Source organism: Ambystoma mexicanum, chromosome 6q (genome assembly GCF_040938575.1).
Source record: "Ambystoma mexicanum isolate Mex_15411 chromosome 6q, UKY_AmexF1_1, whole genome shotgun sequence".
NCBI lineage: Eukaryota > Metazoa > Chordata > Amphibia > Caudata > Ambystomatidae > Ambystoma > Ambystoma mexicanum.
The window spans coordinates 1639523854-1639540468 of record NC_090937.1 but is presented as its reverse complement, the minus strand read 5'-3'; the positions used below and the strand labels follow the sequence as shown (position 1 = coordinate 1639540468).

Genomic DNA, 16615 nt, shown 5'->3' with positions numbered 1-16615 from the left:
ATAGCTTGCTCTAAGGATGGGTTTTTAGCTTGCCAAAGACGTTGTTGTATACGGTTGTCAGCTACATGAAGTACTAATTGATCTCTCATATACTCGTCGGCCACACCAGTGAATTCACATGTCGAAATGAGTCCTCTGAGAGCTGCAATATAATCATCAACAGACTCACTTTTACCTTGCTTCCTGGACAGAAACCTATATCTTTCCAAAACAATGTTTGTTTTATTCCCAAAATGTTTGTTTAATTTTAACAACGCAATCTCATATTTCCTTGAAGTGGAGGCAGAGTCCCCAGCCCCTAGTTCATTATAACTGGGCTCTGGCAAAGTCCTAAATATTCTTAAGGCTTCTGCGCCTATACAGTTCAGCAAAGTAGCTTCCTTGACATCATCATTGTATTTCGCACCACCTACCGCTCTTAGATACACTTGAAAGCTGTCCAGCCACTGTTCCCAGGGGCATGTCGGATTTCCAGGCAAAGGTAAGAATTTCATTGGGGCCACAACACTCTGCATGGCTAATGATGCTATATGTATTCGTAAACAGACGGAACTCTTTATAGATTTATTTGTCTTTTGCTTCTTCTGCTTGTTTATGTCCTTATTTTTTTTTTTTTTTTATTCAATGTTATAGTGCAGCCCCCATTCGTTTTTTAATAAACACTGCTGCACCACTCATACAGTCATAACACTGTATCATATCCTTGCCTGATGTAGCCCATGTTCAATGAACTATATTCATTCAAAATCTTCGGTCCAAGCACAATTCGATGCAATCACTGAATATCTAGTTACACGAAGGCTCTGCATCCATTTGTCATACAGTTGCCATGGTTACTTTGCTGAATTTATACACAAAATGGAGGCACGTTCACTCACGTCGCTGGGTCCTTTCCTCTAACAATTTATGCATGGCTCGCATATGAAGCCGTTAGCAGTCCACGTTAGCAGTCCACGCGCACATTCACAACTGCGGTCTTCAAATGTTTTTCATACAAGGTACAGAGACAAGTAAATATCTCTTTTGTCTCCCATACCTGTCACGTCACCTTTGTTTTCATGGGAATTCCGCCATATAGATTGTGCCTGGGTTCGTAGTAAAACACTGCGATCATAATAAAGTGTGCGCATCCAGTCGGGGACTCTCATCGAGCGTGCCACTGATCCTCGTCGCCATTGTTATAATGTAATTTCTTGGCAGCGCTTTGTAGTTCAAATGAAGTTTATTATATGAGTCCCCGGCAGACTGCTATCGTCAGGCCTCACCACCGTGATCTGCAACGTTGCACCTCTCTGCATTCGAGAACGGGAGAATGCAGAGAAACGAAACGTTCGCGGATTGGCATGTTTACATATGACATAATGAATACACTGTAACACTTCCTGGTCACCTGTAACCTAATCTTGTAATTGTACCATCTTTATTGTACATTAATCACAAGTCTTATTAAAGCTTTGTGATTACTTCATGACCTTGTATCTCTCATTCAACTCACGACCTTCAGATCTAACATTGGCGATGAGGATGGGATCTACAAGGTTTATGAGCTCTGCAAGGAGGATGGCACATCGGGACTTATCTCAAGGCTTTGTCTATGCCATGGACTTGTGCCGGAGGAAGTTGAATCATATTCAGGAGATGCTCGGATTGAACGATGGTGAGCAAGATCAAAGGTGCTGCGGCGACGGCAGTAATGGAGCAGAAGAGATGCTGCCGATAGCATTGTGTGCCCGATAGAAGGTGACAGAGCTGCAGAAAGACATCCACCGGGTCTGTTTGGTGCCTCCAGCCGAAAAGTCTGCACTGAAGGAAAGGGACTGTGCCTCGCACCACAGAAGTACAGGTATGTCTGTGTGCTATGCGGACAGAGTTGAATATGGGCTCACAGAAATTATGGAGGTGGAGGTGCTGGTGTTCCCGCTTCCAACTGGTAGAGGGAGGAGTCTCAGGAATGCGAGTGGAAGCTGGGGAGTTATCAAACAAAAGTGGGTGGCACGGCCAGTGTCATGCGGCGGTTGGCCCAATCCCTCATCAGAGCTTGCAGGAGGTTCGCAACAGTCGACTGGAGGATGTCCTATGATGACGCCATTACTGGATGGGGCATTGTCTTTCAGCATGGAAGACGGTGGTTGGCCCGTAGAACGTGCTTTCTTTGATGCGTATGCTGGTTGGCTGCCGCGATCTGTTTCCAGAGCAGATTGCGCTTGTTCTCGTGGAAACTCAAAGGTGCGTCCAGCAGTGACGTGTGAGGAAGTGTGCATCAGCAATGGTGTCAACAACTCGTGTGGAGGTTTTCGCATGATGTAACAGGTTTGACTGGCAATGAAGATAATGTCAGTGACTACGACCGGAGTTTGGATGGTGAAGTTTTGAGGGATGAGTCATCCGATCATCCTCCTGGTACTGCAGCCAAGTTTAGTGAGTCAACGGTTGATCGAGCTGTGCTGGATTGTGTGTGTACTAAATTTGACGTTCTTGGTGACTCGTCCTTTAAGGATGAAGAGCCAGCAGGGTTGCGGCTGGACAAAGGTCCGACGAATTTGGACTGGATGGACAGTGTGTTTGGTAACTTTCAGGAACGTCCTGCAAGGAGGATGGACAGTATGGGCTCTGATTGGGTGTGTTAAGTAGGGCCATTCAAGAAGATGTGGTGGTGGTAGTGAGTGTGTTGTTTGTTGATTTTGTGGTTGGAAAAGTTGGGGGGCTGGTTCCCAGTTTTGATGTTTGGTGGTATTGGCCTGCCACAGTGAGGTTGATGGTTCTGTGTGGTAGCAGCCCTATTTGGCCTGTCGGTGTTGTGAAATTTGGTAGGAAGTTGGTAATTATTTGTTTTGGAAGTAAACTATGTCTTACATTCATTGGTCTGTTGGGTTCATATAACATTGTAAGGAGGGAGATGTGTTAGGTTTTTTCTTATTTCATTGGATGCTTGCATGGCTCTGAATGGAATGTGAGTATGGAATGTTAATTGTTGATATGAAGGGAGCATTTTACTTTATTCAGTTGGGTCCAGCTTTGCCTGTTGTCAGACCAGTGGATGTATTCCTGCTCACCTGTAACCTAATCTTGTAATTGTACCATCTTTATTGTACATTAATCACAAGTCTTATTAAAGCGCTGTGAGAACTTCATGAGCTTCCATCTCTCATTCAACTCACGACCATCAGATCTAACACCAACATACATAAAAATTAGCAGTAACATTTTTTGCACTCTTTATTTTATTTATTTACAACTCTTGAGTTGTCGGTGATTACTGATATGCGTACAGAAAAGACACTAATCCCCAAAGCAGGCCCAGTTCAGAGCTAGAATTCGAGGAATATTTTCGGAGTCTGAGCAGTCGACCGTATGCGGGTGCTCTCAGTGCGCCCTGCGATTGGTTCCGCCGCCCTAATCTTCTGAGCATGGTCCTATGGTGTCCCTTTCCTGGGCATGCGCTTCTTAATAGTGTCTTCACAGTGCGCATGTGCGAAGGGTCAACGCAGATACTCCCTGAGGTGCTATCAGTGCGCCCTGTGATTGGTTCCAGCGCGCGATCTCCTGCGCATGGCCACATGGTGTCCCCTTTCCCCTTTCTGAGTATGCGCCCGTAACTGGTGTGTTCACAGTGCGCATGTGCACAGGGTCTCGGCAGACAAAAGCCGAGGTGATATCAGTGCGCCCTGTGATTGGTTCTGTTGCTCAATAAATTGTCAGCGTCGCCCCCTCCCGCCCTCAGTACGGAGTCCCGTACTGCGCATGCGCCTAGTGCCCGGCGCTCTGCCTCGGTACTCTATGGTCACTCCGAGACACACTGGACTGGAGCTGGATCAGACGTGTTGCTTGGACCTCGACTTCTTGCTCATCTCATCCTAAAAAAAAAATACGTTTCAAATGGAAAATACAGGAGGAATTGGGATTAAATCAGTGCAACCAGATTCCATTCAGGTGAGTGACTGTTGTTTTTTAGTTAGTATCGAGAGGTTCCAGCAGCCCCTCCTTTACGTGAATGGGAGTTGTTTGGGGCTCCTTTGTTCTTTGTATGTGAAGGGGAGGGTCAAGCAGATACTCTAGTCTGGATATGTTAATATGAGGGCCGTGGCAAAAGTACCCTCTTCAGGGAGTAATAGAGAGAGGACAATGAAAGGACTGTCCCTGGAACAGAAACAACATGCATTTGGAAATGGTAGGTCACTTGGTCACAGAGCATATGGCATGGGTCCTCCAAAAGCACCCTCTCAAGGGCGTAATGGCGAGAGGACAATGATAGGACTGTCTCTGAAACAGATACAACAAACAGCTGTATTAATGCACAATCCCAGGTCACTTGGTCACAGAGCATATGCCATGGGTCCTCCAAAAGCACCCTCTCCAAGGAGTAATAGAGGGAGGACAATGAAGGGACTGTCCCTGGAACAGACTTAAAACTGTTCGTCTCTGCCTACACTCCAAGACTACAGACCCTCCTCCCAGTCAGCATCAATCTCGCCCCCACGCTTCTACAATTCAGAAAAGACTCAATACCCACCTTTCTTAAGGAATCTCTCTGCCTCAACACCTAGACCATCACAACCCCACTCACACCACATGACCCGCTAGGCGCCGCCTGCCTCTCTCCGCCACCCGGTACAGCGGTACCCCTTCTCTGTGCCTCTCTGTATCCCATCTGCTGCTGTATATCTGTTCTGTTACCTCTGAAAAGCACTCCGTTATGCATCTGGACTGTTGTATACCTGTTGTATATATCAGTTGTTTCTCAAAGCCAGGACCATTCTCAAGAAATACTATAATATAATAACCAACCAAACAAACACCAGTGCTATTGCTTGTATGCAGCAATGGCTGGTCACTTGGTCAGGACACATCATTTGTATTTTCCAGATCATTGCCAAAGCCACAGCTCAAAGTAGACCTCTCCTGAAACAAATGGCAGGCAGATCTTGGATTCTTCACCAAGACAGCAGTTTTTAAGTACTCTATGAGTACTCCATATTGCTTGATTTCCCCTCTATCTGCCTACCCACCCAACCACATTCCTGCCACCTCTGCATCTCGAGATCACTCCAGGGAGCATGCTGTTGCTCAAAACTGAGCTACTTGCTGTCATGTTCCTGGTCCCACCTGCTCAGACTGCTACATCCCACTCTTCCACTTCTCAACTTCAGCTACAGCCTGGATCATATTGTTCCTCAGTGAACGTACCTCAAGGGTCTTGATCAGGGATGCCGCTGCCGAACTCCTCGCTGTCCGAATAGGTGTCCCACAAGGTTCCAGTCTATCCCCTACCCAACACCTATGCCAAACCACATTTTGACATGCTTTACTCTCTTGGCATCAGCTACACCAGCTTTGCGGAAGATATATAAATCCTCATCTGTTTCTCAGGAAGCCACCCTGACGACCCAACAACTGTAAACTGTAGTATTATCCAATTTTGGATGGCTACTAATAACCTGTGCCTCAACAATGATACAACTGGGCTGCTAATTGTGGGCTCCCCTTTACGCCTTAAAGGACTAGATCCTGCTTTTTCCTCCTTCCTCATTGCTGGTACTTCGTACCACAATACTGGTCTCGAAACATGTCAAAACCTTAGGTATCCCCCTTGAGGAAGAACTCTCAATGAACAACTTTCTTTCTGATTGAACACAGATAGTGTCGCTTCTCCCTTCACTTCACCCCCTATGGTGCTTGATTGCAGAGTTTTACAAGGTTCTGCTCTTTCCCCATTGCTTTCTAATCTTTATATGGTTGCATTTTCCAAACTCATTTCAAGTTATGGTGTGCCCTTTTTTACCTATTCTAACGATACCCAGATTCTCTTTCGTTTAAATGCCCCCAAGGAAAATCCTCCCCATAAACTGAGGCCTTCATCTCTAGGTCCCTGTCTAGAACTTTCTCAGTCAAGAGCCTAGGTTTTAAAAGCATGGCCTCTGGCTCTAGAGAAGCGCAAATCTCTTCAGTTTACCAAACAGGTTTTCCCAAGCTTAAAGTTTTGAAGACGGTCTTTACCTTACTCGGAATGATGCTAGAGCAAAGATTGTGACTGCTTCCATCATGGGATCAATCGATTATTGCAATGGAATCTATCTTGGTCAACCAGAGGCATTACTTCAACGCATTCAGATTCTTCAGAACGCAGCAGCTAGGCTTGCACTCGATGCCCCCGGATTGTCTGATTCCTATGATCTTCTTCGGCGCCTCCACTGGCTCCCTGTGAGAAGTTGAGTGAATTTTAAGATTCAATGTATTGTTCATTACACCATTTATTATGCCGGGGCTGAGTTTCTTCAATCCAAACTCTCACTTTACCAACCGAAGAGACTTCTTCGCTCAGCTAATCAGTTCTTGCTGTCTGTCCACTGCTTTCATTGTGCATGAGCTGGTGGCAGATCCTCCTTCGTGCGTGCTCCATCATTGTGGAATGCCCTCCCTCTTCAAATACGTGCCATCCCTGTTTTTGCCACTTTTCGAAAACCGCTAAAAACACTTCTGTTCTAAATGCTTGTTGCAGCCTCGCCCTCTCGGATTAGCGCCTTGATGCTGCCAGGTCTTTGTTGCGCTTTATAAATCCACATACAATACAACAATCACATCAATGCCCTTGCTTCCTACACCGCCAAGCTCATCTCTGAGTAGATCATTCCTCTCCACTGAAAACTGTCTTCTGCTCTACATGGGCACATCCTCGAAAAACGTTGCCAAGCTACAACTACTACCGAACAAGCCATTCGTGCAGCCCTAGGTCTACAGTGATCAGATCACATTTCAGCCAGAAGACGCAATGTTCATTGGCTTCCCATCAAAGCATGCAACAAGTTCAAGATTCTGACGTTTGCACACAGTTGCATATACGAGGCCCACTCTACCTCAACAACTGCATTATCCTGAAACTCCATGTGTGCTCACTACATTCCTCCACCATCCTCTTCCACCCCTCACCCCCCACAGATTCAACCACAAAAGAGCTGGAGACGCACGTTTCCTTGTCACAGCTATGTCACTATGGAACTCTCTTCCTCCCAACATTAGAAACATACGTACTTGCATGACCTTCAGAAAGCTTGTAAAAAAACCTGGCTGTTCAACTAATAGAACTAACTGCTCCTAGCCATGTCTCTGATGTTTCCTTGCTTCCTGCCTGCGCCACCTAATGTCTACCTGTAATATGTTTACCTCTACAAATGCTATGATACCCTCAGGTTTGGCTGTTATATAAATTCATTGAAATGATATTTTATTTTTTATTGTGCTCGTACACAGTGTTTCAGAGTGCGGCAAGGGAAGGTAACAAGGGAGAACAAAAAACGATCTTACTAGGCCCAGTGACATTGAGAACGCGCACGTGCAAGGGAGAGGGAAAAGGGGAAAAGTGTATGGAAGGATGGAGAATTGGGAAAGTGCTGAGCAAATAAAAAGCAGATAAATAAATAATAACAAGCAACAAACAGGGGAAGTGCAGCCAGCAGGTGGCAAGTGCTAGGTTTAAGGCAACTGATAGGATGATTCTGGTAAGCGCAGAAAGAAAAAGGGGGTACTGTACAGTTACAGATACAGGTCCCAGTGCAAGGGATTGCCAGGAGGCAGTGCGGGTGGGTGGCAAGGTGAGCAGGTACCTGGGCCCAGAAATCCGATGGTAAGCCAGGCGCACAATGCCAAGAGAGAGCAGATCAGCAGAGGAGAGGAGGGGCGAAGGCAGAAGCAAAGAGGAAGATCATGAGGTGCTTCCGGAACCGGAGATGGTTTTCCTCTAGTTTTAGAGCGGCATGGAAGCTGTTCCAGAGGTAGGCCTCAGCCGAAGACCAAGATCTACCCCCAGCTCATATCTTTGAAAAACAACTGACCCAGAGGGAGTTAGAGGTGGAGGAGCGAAGAGCTCGAGAGGGAAGGTCTTTACAACGGGACAGCTGAAAGTATATTGGACCCAGGCCCCAGAAAGCCTTGTGGACAATGCACAGGATTTTGAATGTATTCATTGCAGCCAATGAGAGCCAGTGGAGAGATTTCAGAGCTAGAGAGATACAATCCCAGGGCTTAAGGCCAAGGAAAAGTCTCACAGTTCTGTTCTGTTCTGTATAAGTTGCAAAGGGCGGAGAGTAGAAGCAGGTAGATTTAAAAAGAGGCTGTTGCAATAGTCCAACCTAGAGAGAACCAGGGCACGGGAGACAGTGAACTTCTGGAGGAAGGAGAGGAAAGGCGGAATACGTCTGAGGAGGTGCAGTAGGAAGTTTGACTTTTTAGAGACATCAGAGATGTGGGCAGAGAAGGAAAGTATGGAGTCAAAGATGACTCCGAGGTTCTCAGCCTCGCAGGTAGGGGTAGGAGGAGGGCCAAGGGAGGCCAGCCAGAGAGTGCGAGGAAAGGAGGGTATAAATAAATAAATGCAATAAATAAAGAAAGGTATTCTACTGGTAGACCTCTTGGCACGTTAAGATTCCACTCTCGGTCTCCCAGGATCTTCTGTGGTGGGCCAACGAAGGGAACCTGATGAAGGGGGAGCCGTTTTGGCAACCATGGTCGGAGGTGATTGTAGTGACGGACGCTTTCCTCACAGGATGGGGAGCTTGTGCCAACGACTTGACCGTCGGCGGTCGTTGGTCTCCATCAGAGTCTCCACATCAACCTGTTAGAGCTGAGGGCCATCAGACTGGCCCTGAAGACTTTTCTGCCGTCTATGCGGGGGAGGCCTGTCCTGATCATGACAGGCAACACAGTGGCCATGCATTACCTCAACAAAAAAAGGGGGTAGGGGGAAGTAGGGTCACTCCTGTTGTGCAGAGAGGCAATGCAGCTCTGGTTCTGGGCAATCCATCAGGGAATTTCACTCGGCAGTTCTTCTGGCCGGAGAGGAGAATGCAGCGGCGGATGCTCTGAGCAGGGGGGAGGGGAGGGGGAGGGGGTGGGGGTGGGTTTGAGGTATAAGGATTGGGACCTCCCGGATGCTGTTTCAAGTGGGTACCATTAAAGGTTACCTGGCTGTGCTGTCCATCTTCAAGCGCTCGTCAGAAGAATGTTCTTACTTTAAGAAATTACGAAATCAAAGGAATCTTAAAGGACTTACTAATGTGTTCCCCCCCCCCTGTGCCCTTTCCATGTGCCGGTTTGGGATCTGAATTTGGTTTTGAAATTCCTCACGGGTGCTCCGTTTGAACCTTTGCACTCGTCCTTTGAGATTATAGTCCTTCAAGATAGTGTTCTTGGTTGCGGTTACTTCCGCTCGGAGCGTGAGTGAATTGTAGGCACTTTCATCTAAGCCGCCCTTTACTGTGTTCCACGAGGATAGGGTTGTACTGGGGATACGTCCCTCCTTTCTAATTTCTGAATTTCATTTGAGCCAGAAAGTGGTTCTTCCTTCTTTCTATCCTGGTAAGGAAGAGGAGCGTCTCCATACGTTTGTTCCTAGGAGAGCTTTGAGCTTTTATATTTCTAGGATGTCCAGGGTCAGTGTGGACGATCAACTCTTTGTGGGGTATGCTGGTCACTGATGGGGCCAGGCTGTTACAAAACAGACCTTATCCAGGTGGAGTATTCTCACCATTACTGAATGTTACCGTTTGGCGGGCAAGGACCGCCCTGAAGGATTGCAAGCTCATTCCACTAGGGGAGTGGCTACTTCCACAGTGCTGCAGCAGGGAGTTCCTATTAGGAATATTTGTGATGCACCCACATGGTCTTCTATCCACACCTTTGTTAAACATTACTCCCTGGATACAATCCATGCTCAAGATATGGCCTTTGGTAAGGTGGTTCTTTACTCTGCCATCTGATTGGGTACTCTAAATTATTTTGCCTCCTCCATTTTCTGGTACTGCTTTGGGAGTCTGTCAAAGATGTGGAATACATTGAAGGACACAATCCATTGGAAGAACAACTTACTTACTAACCGGCAACGTTCTTTCGGTTTAATGTTCCTCCAATGTATTCCACATTGCCCTCCCAGCCTGCCCTTCTGGAGAATTTCCTATACGATTGCAGCTTACGTTTCCGCAAGGCTATGTGCAGTCAAGCAGGCATTGGATATGTGCATGTCACACATTATGGAGGAGAAAACAAAAATGAAGGCTACGGGCACCGTGCGTCTCATTTATAACATCCAGTGACGTCGCCCTCGACTGAGGCCTTCGAGGGACATCGACACGTTGACGCAAGACGCCCTCTTCCAAAAAAGTTTCCGAAGTACACAGCTGTGGACAGTACATGTCAAAGATGTGGAATACATTGGAGCAAAATCCAATCTAAAGAACGTTACGAGTTGGTAAGTAACTTGTTCTACGCACTCGCAGACACTAAAGTTTCTTTAGGCATACCCTTCCCACTTCTGAGCTGAATATCTGACCTGAACCCAGTGGTAAACTTTTAAGTAGACGGCTAATTGTGAAAGAACAACATCTCTGGGGGAGGGGCTCGCTTTAGCTTGTTTTGTGTTATTTTTTATTTTTAATCCCAAAATTATGCTGGTAATTCTGACTTCGAAAAAAGCTCTGCTAATCACATTCACTTTCATAAATGCTTCATGCTGAAAAGTATAATGCAAATTCACCAAAAAAAAGAGAAGGGCGCAACCATTTAATTGGAACTCGATATTCCTAGGGAAATTGTCCCTGCCCCACTTTCTGGCATTTTACTTTACTGTTTTTACTGGGGATCCCACCCAGCAAGGGGGTTAGTCGGCAGAGGGCAGGGCGTTTTACTCAACCAATATAAATATTTCCATCTCAGTCCTTCAGAAAATGAATCCCTGGAAATAGCTCAGTTTCTTATGTGCTCATCAAAAATGCCCCCTTTATGAAGCTAAACCAAATGTACATTGGTATATCCTGTAGAGTGCGGTATTAGCAAGGAATTCCACAGGTCTCCGCTAAGACCCCCAAGTGGTCTTGTGGCAGAAGTGTCTTGCTGTGAACCGAGCAGCTACGGTTCAAATCCCGGCCCTGCTGCAGTGTAAACGATTCACCACAGCATTCTAAAATAACATAGAGTTTCTTGGATTGAGGAGACTGATCCCAGAGCCACAATAGTTGAATATCAAGTTCCATAGGAAACCCGAACAGTTAATTACGAATAGCTTTTCTCTTGCATGGTGGATTTGGCTGATATTTTGCAAAAAGGTTTGGCCATGGCTAGTGGGACTGGAAGAAAGCTATTGGGGCCAACATGTAAAGGGATGAAGGCCAGGGCCCACAGTCATGGGCGGAGGCTGTTGGGGCAGTTTTTCCGCATGCACTTCACCACACCGCTACAATACATAAACTGCACCAACAGCACATGAGGACTGACATCGCCCGGATACTCGCACCAAAAGCACAGCACCCGATGTATACTGAGTTGAAGCTGCCAACACAACAGCACTCCTCTCACTATCCTACTCCCTCTTCACCCTACTAACCTACCCCACCTTCTCGTTTACAGATCTACCAGAGCGCCTGGGGACCAACACCGTTCGTGACGTGTGCGCAGTACAAATATCTTTAACATTTAACATCAGTTATTTTTCTCTAGAGGTTCGTTTTTATGTCTGGTTGTCAGAAGGGGTCCCTACAGTACTGGACACCTGGTGACTGTAAAGAGGTTAAAAGAAGACTACCAGCAAGGGATATCAACATTTGTTGTGTTTTGGTTTGGAGGAGCAGAGAGACAACTGCATGGGGCATGACCACCTCAATGGGAGCTTCCAACACAATGTTCTTGCACTGTTCTGTTGTCATATGCCACTAATCTTAAGCAAGAAGGCATTCCTGCAGCATCTAGGACTAACTCTTTGCTATAGTATGCTATTAGTTTATGGTGTATGCTATGTTTCATAACAAGTAAAGACCGCAAAACCATTGTGCTACCCTCCTCAGCTACAGGCACTGTATCTGGGATGTCTGTTGCTCTCCGCCCATTCCTCTCACCCAGCAGCATGACTTCCATCGGGTAGGTGTGATTTGTGCATCATTCCTAGGAGGTGCTCAGACTTCAATGACTGCACTTTGCTACACTGTGTTAATCCTGGCTGTGAGGGGGGGGGGGGTCACACCTTCATTGTTTTCTGTGCCAAAACATGATGTGAGAATGGTCAATGCGTCACAAGTTTCTTGATTTCTTTATTACTTTCTATTCGGTAAAGGAAGGGATCAGCTACCCATTTAACTCACTATCCTCTATACAGTTCAAGTATATATAAACAAACATTTTGTAACGTCAAAATATGCTGTTTAGCTTTTCACATATTCTATTTCAAAAAAGAAATATGTATTTGTCAGCTATGGAATTCTAATATTGTTTTCCCCTTTCTTTCAAACAGGGAAAAAAAGCAGGAAGCCTGGAAAACTGTGAAATGTTTTTAAATGGTTCTGTTAGAAAACAAATATCGTTCATCTGATAATTGTGTCTTCATAATGTTTTCTTGCTCATGGCAGAGTCACTCCCAACTTGTATGTTCTTAACGTGCAGAAAATATTTCATAGACTCTGAAGACATTTCACTAAACAAGGACTACAATTGAACATTTTGGAGGAAGCACTGGTCCCTATGTACAGCCAATACCAATAACTAGTGAGGTCCTCTGTTTGCAACCCATGTGATTACACTGTACAACTAAAGGTGGTTTTGAGCAATCCTATTATGTACACAGATAAGTTTACACAAATATGCTGAATGTAGTATTCTTTGATGTCACAATAATTATCTGGATATAGGATTATCCACACAGGATATACTAACCCTGAGAGAGTCTATGTCAATGTACTGAATGGGAAACAGCCTCTGTAAAGGGTAACACACACTTTAAAGAATACACTTGGGGGGAGGCTAACAAGAAGTACTTTGCAAATGTGATGACCTGCCAAAAAGTTAACAGAAATGTAATGACACTTCTTATGTGCTGCAAAGGGATAGGACTGCACAACTGCACTGTTGGTGAGGAGTCTTCCAGGACATAGAACCATCTAATAGTAGACCACTGAAACTATACTGGAGAGAGGAGAGAAGGTGAATGGAGGAGATTGAAATGGATGCCTCCTTAACGTAGAGGCTTCGTATCTTCATGCATTGGGGCTTGTACACACTCTTTGAAGAATATTGTTTAAGGTAACACACTGGCGTGCCACATTCAGTATGCAAAGGTGCTCAACTCCAACTTGGGAATCCATGCTTCAGAATCAATGGCACCCCTCCCTCTGTGATGCTAAGCAGTATTTGTTGATATTTCAGTGGCATCTGCCAGTGTATAAAGCCAAAAAACACAAAAGCCATAAGGCTAGAAACTGTGCTCTGGACAGAGAAAAGTTTCAAGCACAAGCGTTCCTGCTTTGGCCAAGAATTGTGGGTTCCTCTTGACATTCATGTGTGGAAAAAAAGGCACCTGACCTTGTTAGACTGAGATACTCAGATTGTTATATAAATATGCTGAATTCAACAAGGAAGATCTTACAAAAACCGGTCTGATATGTCAACATACTCTATTGCAACCTCAGAGAAATCACACCACAGAAAAAACCATGGGCAAGACTTTCAAGCGAAATGATCAACTTGTGATACATCAGAGAAAACACACTGGTGAAAAGCCATATACATGTTCTGAATGTGACAAAGCTTCCAAGAGCAAGGGTGCACTTGTGATACATCAGAGACAACACACTGGTGTGAAGCCATATACATGTTCTGAATGTGACAAGGCTTTCAAGAGCAAAGGTGCACTTGTGATACATCAGAGAAAGCACACTGGCGAGACGCCATATACATGTTCTGAATGTGACAAGGCTTTCAAGAGCAAGGGTCCACTTGTGATGCATCAGAGAAAACACACTGGTGAGAAGCCATATACATGCTCTGAATGTGACAAGGCTTTCAAGAGCAAGGGTGAACTTGTGATACATCAGAGACAACACACTGGTGAGAAGCCATATACATGTTCTGAATGTGACAAGGCTTTCAAGAGCATGAGTGCACTTGTGATACATCAGAGAACACACACTGGTGAGAAGCCATATACATGTTCTGAATGTGACAAGGCTTTCAAGAGCAAGGGTGCACTTGTGATACATCAGAGAATACACACAGGCGAGAAGCCATATGCATGTTCTGAATGTGACAAGACTTTCAAGATCAAGAGTGCACTTGTGATACATGAGAGAAAACACACTGGTGAGAAGCCATATAGATGTTCTGAATGTGACAAGGCTTTCAAGTGCAAGGATGCACTTGTGATACATCAGAGAAATCACACTGGTGTGAAACCATATACATGTTCTGAATGTAAGAAGTCTTTTAAGGAAAAGTGTAATCTATTGATGCACCAGAGAATTCACACTGGTGAAAACCCATATAAATGTTGTGAATGTGATCAGGCGTTCAAGCAAAAGAGTAACCTAGTGAGACATCAGAGAAATCACACTGGTGAGAAACCATATAGATGTTCTGAATGTAATAAGTCTTTTAAGGAAAAGTGTAGTCTATTGATGCACCAGAGAATTCACACTGGTGAAAACCCATATAAATGTTGTGAATGTGATCAGGCGTTCAAGCAAAAGAGTAACCTAGTGAGACACCAGAGAAATCACACTGGTGAGAAACCATATACATGTTCTGAATGTGACATGGCTTTCAAGCGCAAGGGTGAATGTGTGATACATCAGAGAAAACACATTGGGGAGAAGCCGTATACATGTTATGAATGTGATCAGGCTTTCAAGCAAAAGAGTAACCTAGTGACACATCAGAGAAATCACACTGGTGAGAAACCAAATAAATGTTCTGAATGTAATAAGTCTTTCAAGGAAAAGTGTAATCTATTGGTACACCAGAAAAGTCACACTGGTGAGAAACCATATACATGTTCTGAATGTACTAAGGCTTTCAAGCAAAAAGGTCATCTCTTGGTACACCAGAAAAATCACACTGGTGAGAAACCATATACATGTTCTGAATGTGATAAATCTTTCAATAGAAAGAGTGACCTCGTGAGACATCAGAGAAATCACACTGGCGAGAAACCGTATACATGTTCCGAATGTACTAAGGCTTTCAAGCAAAAAGGTCATCTCTTGGTACACCAGAGAAATCACACTGGAGAGAAACCATATACATGTTCTGAATGTGATAAATCTTTCAATAGAAAGAGTGACTTTGTGAGACATCAGAGAAATCACACTTGTGAGAAACCATATACATGTTCTGAATGTGACATTGCTTTCAAGCGCAAAGGTGAATTTGTGATACATCACAGAAAACACACTGTTGAGAAGCCATATACATGTTCTGAATGTGATAAGGCTTTCCAGCAAAAGAGCAACCTAGTGAGACATCAGAGAAAACACACTCGTGTGGAACCATATACACATTCTGAATGTGATGAGGCTTTCAAGCGAAAGGGTCAACTATTGGTACATCAGAGAAATCACACTGGGGGGAACATATACATGTACTGAATGTAATAAGTCTTTCAAGGTGAAGAGAAATCTATGGACACATCAGATAAATCCCATTGGTGAGAAACCATATAGTTGTTCTGAATTCTGATAAGGCTTTGAAGGAAAATGGTGAACAATTGATGCATCAGAGAAATCACACTCCGCTGAAACCATATACATGTTCTTAATGTATGTTCCAGTGTTATGTGGATGAGACACACCTCTGCTTCAAGCTTCCCTTCACTGCCACCTCTTTTCTCTCATTCTTGTCTGTATGTTTGCTATAAAGGCATGGTGCGCTGCGAACGATCTCTGCCTTAATGCCAGTAAAACCAAGATCCTTCTCATTGGGACCCCAGTTCCTTTCTTCCCTCCTACTTTCTGGCCCCCTCCACGGGTCTCCCCACCCACTTTTGAATGGTGCCGGTGCTTGCAACATGCTCTGCTCGCAGGTGACGGTATGTGGAAGGCACCCGCGAGCAGAACTCGTAGTTTGCAGAAACTGCAAGCTTACCAGTACCGTTGTTACCGAGCTGGCAAACATGTAATGAGGCCCATTGTCTCTAAAGCTCTGGTCCTCTCAAGTGGGACTACTGCAACAGCCTCTTCCTCAGTCTGCATAAATCCTCCCTTTGCCCTCTTCAAATAATCTAGGATAGGACTGCAAGACATATCCTTGGCCTCATGCCCAGGGACCGCATCTCTCAAGCCCTATAATATCTACCCTGGCTCCCGGTTGTCACAGGGACAAATTTCAAGACCCTCTGCATCATACACAAGGCTGTCTGGGGCTTGGAACCCCGCTACATCCAAATATCTCTCCCTAGATACCTTCCTGCCAGAGCCCTTCGGTCTTCTAGCTCCAACTCTCTGAAGAACAGATACTTTTCCAAGCAGTGAGTGGGGGTAGATCGCTCTCTTCCGCAGGAGCCTCCCTCTGGAATGGCCTCCCTAACCCTCTCAAGCTTGAGCTGGATCTTCTTAAGTTCCAGAAGATTCTCAAGATCCTCCTTTTCTACTTTCCCTCTCTCCCTCCCCTTTTCCGCATTTGACTGTCTGCCTGGTTTTTTCTGAGTCTTACAGGGCACCAGGCCCTTCTCCTCCAGTCTACCCCATCATCTCTGTCTCCCCTGAAACCCACCCCTGCACTTGCCTTGTTCGGCTCTCTCCCCCTATACTAGCATGGCAGTGCCTGCACCCCTACTGAGCCCAACCCTGCCCTCGCACTTAGCATGTCAACC

At 45.3% G+C, this 16615-nt stretch overlaps 1 protein-coding gene across 1 annotated transcript; it reads left to right on the top strand.

The window, feature by feature from the left end:
- Positions 1-3795: 3795 nt before the first annotated feature.
- LOC138516942 (zinc finger protein 268-like) lies at positions 3796-15529 on the top strand. Its single transcript, XM_069632418.1, has 2 exons — positions 3796-3930; positions 12269-15529. The coding sequence occupies exon 2, from the start codon at positions 13464-13466 to the stop codon at positions 15390-15392; it is 1929 nt and encodes a 642-aa protein (XP_069488519.1). The 5' UTR covers positions 3796-3930; positions 12269-13463; the 3' UTR covers positions 15393-15529.
- The last annotated feature ends 1086 nt before the right edge of the window (positions 15530-16615 follow it).